The sequence below is a fragment of the Tarenaya hassleriana genome, unplaced genomic scaffold (assembly GCF_000463585.1).
Source record: "Tarenaya hassleriana unplaced genomic scaffold, ASM46358v1 Cleome16, whole genome shotgun sequence".
In the NCBI taxonomy this organism is placed as follows: Eukaryota; Viridiplantae; Streptophyta; class Magnoliopsida; order Brassicales; family Cleomaceae; genus Tarenaya; species Tarenaya hassleriana.
The window spans coordinates 259,842-269,383 of record NW_010965019.1 but is presented as its reverse complement, the minus strand read 5'-3'; the positions used below and the strand labels follow the sequence as shown (position 1 = coordinate 269,383).

The following is a 9,542-nucleotide window of genomic DNA, read 5'->3' as shown; positions in this document are numbered from 1 at the left end:
CCCCATATCTTTCCTTTTTATTCGGATTTTTGTTTTCTTCTTCTTTTTCTTTCTTTCCCTTTCTCTCCTTTTTTTTTTTTCATATGATGCAATCCCGGGCTTCTAGGACGTTGGAATTTGACGAGTTCACTCTCTTTTTTTTTTTATATATATATATATATATATATATATATTTCAATTGATTTTTCAATTAAAATCCAAATTTTGAACCGATGTCCGTTGGAATTTTTTTTTAAAAAAATTTTCAAAAAAATTTCCAACCGGAATCCGTTGGAATTTTTAAAAAAAAAATTCCAAAAAAAATTCCAACCGGCAGCCGTTTGAATTTTTTTTAAAAATTTCCAAAAAAATTTCCAACCGGCATCCGTTGGAATTGTTTTCTAACAAACATCCGTTGGAACTTCGTTAAAAATTTGCAACCGATTTTTCCAACGTTAATCCGTTGAAAATGTCCAACGGATATCCGTTGGAAATACCGTTGGAAATTTCCAACCCAATTTTTCGATTGAATACGTTGAAAATTCCGTTAAAAATTTCCAACGGGTGTTTCCAACGGATATCCGTTGGAAATTTTCAACGGAATTTTAACGGAAATCGTCGTTGAAACGCCGTTGAAAACCGTTGGAAATCCGTTGAAAATTTTCCAACGGACAAATCCGTTGGAAAATCCGTTGGAATTCGAGGATTTTTTTGTAGTGATTGTTAACACGTGCATGGATAGGAACTCTCTCAAATGAGTTGAACATAAATGATATGTTTCACCTTTGCACCGGAAGAACAACCCTGTCAAACCCCTCGTAACTCGTTTTTAATATAATTTTTATATGGAACTGTATTTGAATATGGTCTTTTATTATTTGATTGAGATCAAATTAGTTTTATTTAAGCAAATAGAAATAGTCATCTGCAGAAGAAAATAATAAAAAAAACAGAAAAGAAATGTGAGCATGAAAAGAAGAAAATTTTTTCAAGAGATTTAGAGAACATATAAGAAAAGATCATAACAATTTTTTATTTTATTTTACTATGACTTAACACAACGATTCAAGTAGAAAACATCATAACGAATTTTTTCTTTTCTTTTACTGTATGTTAGCACAAACAACCAATTTAAATGATAACTTTTTTGAGATGGTTTCGTATCCAGTAAAACAATTCATCTGAGACAAGTTGTTGTAGATGGCACGGTCGGTGGTTTCGCCGAAAGGAAAGCAAACAACGTCATCCATAACTTGAATAAAATATTTTGAGATATCGAGTTTTACATGTGCTGAGTTTAGACAAAGTAAACCCCTACTATCTTCTAAAAGACTGGATGTCGAAGCCAACCAAATGCATCGGATAAAAAGATATGCATGCAGACTCGAACCCAAATACGAAATTTCAAGTTTTTTTTTTATCCAGAATAAACATTATATAATAGTAGTTGATTCATGTTGGAGATCTGAATTATACGAACAGAAACCTAAAATTTCAGTACATTTGTATGCAATATCTTCGAAATAAACATCTTATTATTATATTTTCGATTACTCATTTATCTATTCTCAAAACTTTTATTTAATTTTATAATATTTTATTTCTTCTTTTAAACAATCAATTTTGTTATAAAAAAATTTAATGTATGTAAATTTACATACATATTTATGTACATACTTTTAACATTTTGTTACATTTTTTGGTACATTTAATCTTTTCTTATTGCACAATAAATCCCACTTTTCCACCAAAACCCAAAAAAGGGGAAAAAACTTCAACACTAACAATGGCGTCGACTCTTGACGTCTTTGGGATCTTCGTTGCAAACGATAATCTTCACCACTTTATCTTATCAACTCTAATCGGAATCTTTTATCTTTCGCTGTTCAAATGGATTCGCGGGAAGTTTCTTTGGTCGGAAGCCTCCTGTTCATCGGCACCGAACTCCACACCCACTTTCACGCCTTGTCCCAATCGTACAGTCAGATTTCCAAACTCCATCTCGGCTCGAAACTCGTCGTCGTCACCAGTTCTCCGACCATGGTTCGAGAGATGTGCAACGACCAAGACATCACCTTTGCCAACCACGACGTCCCCCTCACGGCATGAGCTGCCACATACAGCGGAATCGACATCCTCTGAATGCCGCACGGTCCTGAGTGCCTCGGAAGCTTGATGAGATTTTCACTTATCTATGTTCTGCTCTATTTTCCGAAGATCTGTTTCCGGTTTTGCTCGTCTCGTGGCTCTGGACGCACGGTCCTGAGTTGTTTCTAGTTTCAGAAAGAAGTCCTACAATTCCAGCTTCTCCGCCATCATCGGTAACATGTCATCGTACTCATCCCTTGTCTTGGTCTCGTGTTCGGGTTTCGAGTTGTTGCTCTTTTCTGTTTGATGGGTATTGTTTCTTGTGATCCATTTTGTGCTTATGCAAAAGCCATGACATGAAAGGCATGGAAGAAACATATTAGATCAAAATTAAGAAATGATTTATGTAGCTCCAATATATATATATATATATAAATATAAGTGGCAGTGCCGAATAAAATTTTGTTTGTGAAATGGAGCTCCAATATATATTGGCATTATTTTCCAATGATTGAAAAGACATTAGATCAAAATTTTGATATGCATTATTTTATTTTTTATTTATGTAGTGATCTATTAAAAATTAAGGGCTTGAATTGAAATGACTTTTGGAGTTTTTAAAATCTAAAAACTAAAAAAAATTGACAATCAAATTTTTATAAAAATAGTTTTCCTCAAACCAATATAAGTCACTTTCATAAAAAAAAATCAACTAAAAATTAAAAAAACTCTTTTATTTGGATTTACAAAAACCAAAAATTAAAACAAAAAACTCAAAATAAAAGTCACTATATCATTCAAATCCTAAGAATCAAATTATCATAAGGTGAAAAGTATGACGACTCTTGTGAAAACATCATTATGTAATTTCACTTTCAATTTATGAAATTAGAAATTAAAATAACTTTTTCTGTAATTTTAAATTATGTTGTTATTAAATCAAATACACATAATGATGAATTTATTGATTTCTATTATGTTTAGACGTAGAAACAGTTGAACCAATTTCAGAAGCATCCAAATTCATTACAAAAATAGATTATGTTATAATATCGATTTTATTCGATTTATTTCTACAATTTAAATATATGAGCGACCTAGATTTATTTATTTATGCAAAATTTGGTTTCATATTTAATCTAAAATATATTAACATGTTCCTTTTTCAACATACTTCGACCATGTTTTTAATATTGTTTTGGGTTAAGCTATTTTTAGGTTTTTTTTTCCATCTATGTATTAGTATTATTTGCGATCAAAATAGAATATATTTAATTAATTTTTTATGGACTGTCGAGAATGTTTCTATCATTTAGACGATATGCTAAAAGGATAAAGTTCTTGCAACTTGAATTAATTATTTTCTTCAATCGTAAAAACTATATTTAAATTGTTTGCATCAATATATTTTTAAGAATATTCCATTAACTCACACAATATGATTTGAATCTACCATCTCTAAAAGTTAAACAAATATCTTCAACCTATATAATATAAAAAACGTATCCAATCGATTATTTTATTAGATTTTTTCAAACATCAGATCAGAATAGGGTTAGAAGGAAAACATACGAAAGATTAATATTTTAGCCAAATGGTAATAATGAAGCAAACTTAGGAGTAAAACGATTAATCTGTGAATATCCTGATGAAGTCATACACGTCAACACATCCGCGTTGGATATGCCCACACCCCTAATACTCCACGCTAAACAATATTTAGAATCCATTTTTCCCTTTACAGCTAGAATCATTTCTTGTTATGGGACAAGCTTTTGTGTTGTCTCCAAATTCATCTAAATATTGCATTTATTTACTATTTTTATATAATGTAAACCTATTTTTATATAAATTTGATAAATTTTAAATTATCTATTCTCGTTTAGTCTTATTAAAAAATTATTCACTTGCATAACCATAATATTTATTAATATAATTAATAAATTTTATAAATTTTGGGAATTTAATTTGTAATTATAATTGCGAATGGCTTAAATTTGTGGTAAGAACATGAAAAACACTCATTTTCTACAACACAACACCAGATTCGTATACGAAGTCATTCATTTTTTAAAAACCCATAAAAGATAATTCTATTGCAGAAAAATGAAGAAAGATACATATAATATCACATGAAAAAAAATAAAAGTGTAGATGAAAATAGAAAGACATACCTTTAAAGGGATTGATTCCTATATCTAAATATTTCTGGATACCAAAAAAAAAAGTTATTCAAATTTCAAATAAACACACCAAAAGATTCCTCTCGGACAAGAATTCGAATAGAGCGAGAGAATCAATTTATCTTGGGGCTAGCAAGAGAGGGAGAGAGTGGTCGTGAAGCCAAACGAATTGGTCTGACAAAGTTTACTCACCTCTTACAAAAATCCACGGGGATTTGCAAAATAAAAATGACATAAAAAATCTTAAGATGTTAACTTTAAAAAATTAAGAAAAAGCGAAAAAAAAACACGAAAGATGAATACATATATTACCAATATTCCATGTCAACGATAAGCTTCCCAAATGGATCACAATTCCATTTCTTTTCGTTGAACATATATAGGAGATATTTTCATCAACTTTTGTCTTAAATACTAATTAAAAAGATCAATAAATATGTTTAGTAGTGGGCTAAATGAAGAGTAAGATCATGCCTCAATTTATGAGTAGAGAGAGGGCGCAAACGTCAATCGTTTAATCTAGTTAGCAATCCTTAGGGCTAGCAAGAGAGGGAGAGAGTGGTCGTGAAGCCAAACGAATTGGTCTGACAAAGTTTACTCACCTCTTACAAAAATCCACGGGGATTTGCAAAATAAAAATGACATAAAAAATCTTAAGATGTTAACTTTAAAAAATTAAGAAAAAGCGAAAAAAAAACACGAAAGATGAATACATATATTACCAATATTCCATGTCAACGATAAGCTTCCCAAATGGATCACAATTCCATTTCTTTTCGTTGAACATATATAGGAGATATTTTCATCAACTTTTGTCTTAAATACTAATTAAAAAGATCAATAAATATGTTTAGTAGTGGGCTAAATGAAGAGTAAGATCATGCCTCAATTTATGAGTAGAGAGAGGGCGCAAACGTCAATCGTTTAATTATTTATATATAATAATCTAAAAACAGTATAATAAATTATTTATATATATAGATTTTATTATATAAAACTAACAATGAAATATATTTTATTGTTATAAACAAAGATTTTAATGAACCAATTAAAATATTAACCACTGCATCAAATATATGGTTTTGAAACGTAGATACTTTTTTATATTAAATGCACCATAATTATATTTTTTTATTGTTGTCAGTTTTACTTTTTAATTTAGAAAAATAAGATATATAATATATAATATATGTGGAAATTAATGAACTAATGAGAATTGAGAAAAATGCCATATAAGATGATGATGTGTCATCACCAAATCTCTTTAAACTTCTTTATTAATATATATAGATTTTGACGTGTATTTTTATGTAAACCATTCCAAAAACCTTTTGTTTTGACTTTTTTTTTTCTTAATTCTATTAATTAAATATGTAAAAGAGTGTTCTTTCCCACACGTAAAAACGTAGTTACATCAAAAGGGATATTGATAACCCATTACCTATTTAAATTCGTTATTTTATTTTAGGGTAATCGCATAAAAATACCCGAACTTTTATAAGAATCCCAAATAAATATACGAATTATAAAATTGTCATATAAATATCTGAACTTTTCACAACTTCTACATAAATACCCAGACTTTTAATTTTTTTCCAAATCAAACACTCATCTGTTAACATCGTTAATCGCAACTGCTGACTCAACAAAAACAACCGTTGACTCAGAAAAAAAAAAATTGCTGACTCAGCATTTAAAAACATTATTAGATATCCAAATCTTCATCTATATATATTTAAATTAATATATACATATAAATTCGTATATATATACATATATATATATATATATATATATATATATATATATATATATATATATATATTAAAAATAAAATAATGATAGTATATTTCTATATGTTTTATTTGGTTTAGGGAAAGGGTCATACCTACGCATCAGGGAATGAGGTCATGTGCCCCCAAAGTCAAAATCTTTTTAAAAAATTTAAGTTAAAAATTTTACAAATTTTAATAAAAAGAGAATGGTGCCCCGTTAACTATTGAATGGGGTCTCCACTTTCAACCCTTTCACTTCTTTTTATATAATTTTTTTATTAAATTTGACTAATTTTTATAATAGTTTTTTTATGAATGTCCCGCACTGAAAAAGTTACTTGATCCTCCACTCCTTAGGGACCAAATATATTATCCCTATTTATTATTTTTTATCTATAAAAAGAAATATTGTTAGGTGGTTATCATACAGAACATAAATAATATGTGGTTCATTTCTTTAGAAGTTAAAGAAACTTCTACGACATAGGAGAATTTCAATTAATATAAAACAATTAATAAATAAAATAAAAATAAGTTCCAACGGTCGGATCTTGAAAAGCTTATGATATAAGCCATTTGGAGTGAAACAAGAAAAAAAGTGCGTCTTTTTTTTCTGTGTTATTCGGAAACTATATTTTCAAATTTACCCAAATTGTGAAAATTGATCATAAATCTAACACAAAAGAAGGAATACACTTTTTGGATTGTTAAATTAGACGAAATTATAAAGAAAAAGAAAAAAAGAATTCCAATCACTTTCAAGAAAAAAAACATTCTTTCGTCCATAATGGAATAGTCTGTGAGATATAGAGAAGATTAAATGATATTTTTTGGTATTAAGAAATGTTTTTTCCATCCATGTATTAATGTCACTTATAGACATCAAAATGTACAAAAAAAAAGTTGCAAACAAAATATGTCTACTATGAAAAAAAAAACAGAAAAATAAATATCTTCGAGTTCTTAAACGAGTCGTTTTCTATTTTCTCCCTCTTTGTCTGTGTGAGTTAATGTAATTATAAAATGTATTTTTGGTATACATAGTAATTAGCTAAAACCAATGCTTGAATTCATGTTATTTGATTTGTTCCGGTTTTTATCGGTTTAGGTGCAAAAAGCGAACTGAACATAATTGATCTAATCCAGACAAAAGCTGAAATCAAGTGCGAAATAATCCGGTTTGGACATATCGAACCCGATCTAATTGGATTTGCACCTAAACCGATAAAAACCGGAACAAAGTTCAAAAGGAACTAACTCAATTTGTGGTTCCATTTTCTTTATTTTCTCACCGACCGAGAAAATTAAATCCGACAAAACTTGAACCGAACCGGTCCGAGACACCATCCTCGGATCTCTCATCTCTCCTCCCCGACGATTTTTTTAATTCTTTTTTTAATAATAAATTATTCATTTATTTATATATAAATACAAAAATAGATGCTAAAAAGACGAGACCATCATCGTCTTGTTTTCTTCTCATCGTCTGTTGCTTGCTGCTACTGTTTCGGAACTTTCATCTGTGGTAAGAAAAAGAACCTCATCCATATGTCGAATCCAATTTCACGGATCTATAACCTCGTCTTCTGTTTTTGTTTTGCTAAGCTCATCATTTGTTTGATTTCTGTGGTTGTTTTGGGTCATTGGGTTCGTTTGATTTCTGATCCGGTGCTTCTGATTCCTTCAGTGATCAGGAAGATCTATTTGTGTTTGAGCGGAATTGAATGGTCGTTTTCTGTGCTTGATTGATTTGGAGGTGACCTTCTGTAACATTTCATGTCAGATTAGTCTGTTAGATTCTCTGTCTGTATAATCTTGAATCCGACACGCTATTTGCCTAAGTAAGGTTTTTCTCGGGAAAGCTATTATGAATCTTTTGTCTAAAATTATGCTGGTCTGAAATCTGCGATGCAGCTTAATGTTTCTTCCATTATTTTTTCTGAATTTGATTTTGGAAACCATATTGGTTTCCTTGCAATCAGATCTGTGCCTGTTGATGAATGTATTCCATGCTCTTCTTGAGCATATTTTAAGGGGTTTTCTGTCACATTAATAGAAATCAAAGGGATTGGGAGTTAGATTTGGATTTTTATTTCTGCTGTTTAAAAGGTTCATTTCAAAAGTTATTGTTAAAAGATTTTGAAATCCACCGAAATATGATGATTAGGAGTGAGATTTAGATGTTTCTTGCGATCTGTTTCTTTGCTAAATGATCTCTGCATATAGATAAATCAGTATTCACGTGTAGATCTTTCCGTTTCATCTGAATTATGCAGAAAAGGTTATAAGAGACTCGGGAATGTTCATGACCCTTTTGGTAATCTGAATCCTGTTTAAATTTTCCTGCGTATTGTCAAGTAGGGAATTGTTAACAAGGACCTTTATGTGGACCATCTGAATCTGAGCCTGTAAATTCATGTTAGTTAATGTATGTAACAGATTCAAAATATATGTTCATATAGTAATTGGATTGTTGATACGAACATGATGTTGCATACTGCATGAGCTTATGGCCTTATCTGCTTTGTGAGTTTAAAACCTATGCAACTCTTTTGTCTCTTTGGATTATCTGTGTGGGGTGTGGTTTTGACTTCATGAATTCAAAACTTGGTATATCAAATAGTATATTACGCTTAATTTGGACATGAGATCTTTTGAGTTGCCTCCTGTTCTTTTACTTTTAACTTATGTTCTTGAATTTCTCAAGTGCTTAGTTCTCCAGCAGGAGGGAACTGCCAATCCGTACGATATCTGTGGATTAACTGATTTTTTTTATACGATTAAATGATGAATTCCATTTATACGCAGACTAAATGGCGTTGGTTACTACCGCCGAAGTTTGTGATGCGAACCCACAACTCATAGTGAGCGGCGAGCTCCGTGCCCTTCAGCCAGTTTTCCAGATATATGGTCGGCGCCAGGTCTTCTCAGGACCAGTAGTCACCCTCAAAGTATTCGAAGACAATGTCTTAATACGGGAATTCCTCGAAGAGAAGGGAAATGGTCGAGTGCTTGTAGTGGACGGAGGTGGGAGCTTGAGATGCGCGATTCTCGGGGGCAATCCCGTTGTCCAAGCCCAAAACAACGGATGGGCAGGTATTGTTGTGAATGGTTGCATAAGAGATGTTGATGAGATCAATGGCTGCGATATCGGGGTCAGGGCTTTGGCTTCTCACCCGATGAAAGCCAACAAGAAAGGGATCGGGGAGAAACACGTGCCCATAAACATCGCAGGGACTAGGATCTGCGACGGTGAATGGCTTTACGCTGACACGGACGGGATCCTCGTCTCTCGAACCGAGCTCTCGGTCTGAAAATGTTGCTGTCTGTTTGTCCCTTTCACTGTAAGATCATGTCATAAGAGCTTGGATATGTTTTTTCCAAACAAAATGATGAACCTAGAGATGCGTCTCATCTCATGTATTACGGATCTTTGGGAATGTATTTTTTTTTTCGTTTTCGGTAATGTCAAAACTTCTGTTTGATAGAATTAATCTGGAGCTATATATATACACAA

The 9,542-nt window shown here is 31.2% G+C and overlaps 1 protein-coding gene across 2 annotated transcripts; it reads left to right on the top strand.

The window, feature by feature from the left end:
- The first annotated feature begins 7,470 nt into the window (after positions 1-7,470).
- LOC104809227 (putative 4-hydroxy-4-methyl-2-oxoglutarate aldolase 2) lies at positions 7,471-9,542 on the top strand. Of its 2 annotated transcripts, none has more exons than XM_010535129.2 (2): positions 7,471-7,550; positions 8,834-9,542. In XM_010535129.2, the coding sequence occupies exon 2, from the start codon at positions 8,839-8,841 to the stop codon at positions 9,337-9,339; it is 501 nt and encodes a 166-aa protein (XP_010533431.1). In that variant the 5' UTR covers positions 7,471-7,550; positions 8,834-8,838; the 3' UTR covers positions 9,340-9,542. The 2 variants fall into 2 exon arrangements, with proteins under 2 accessions (XP_010533431.1, XP_010533433.1); XM_010535131.2 differs by lacking the exon at positions 7,471-7,550 and adding an exon at positions 7,596-7,781.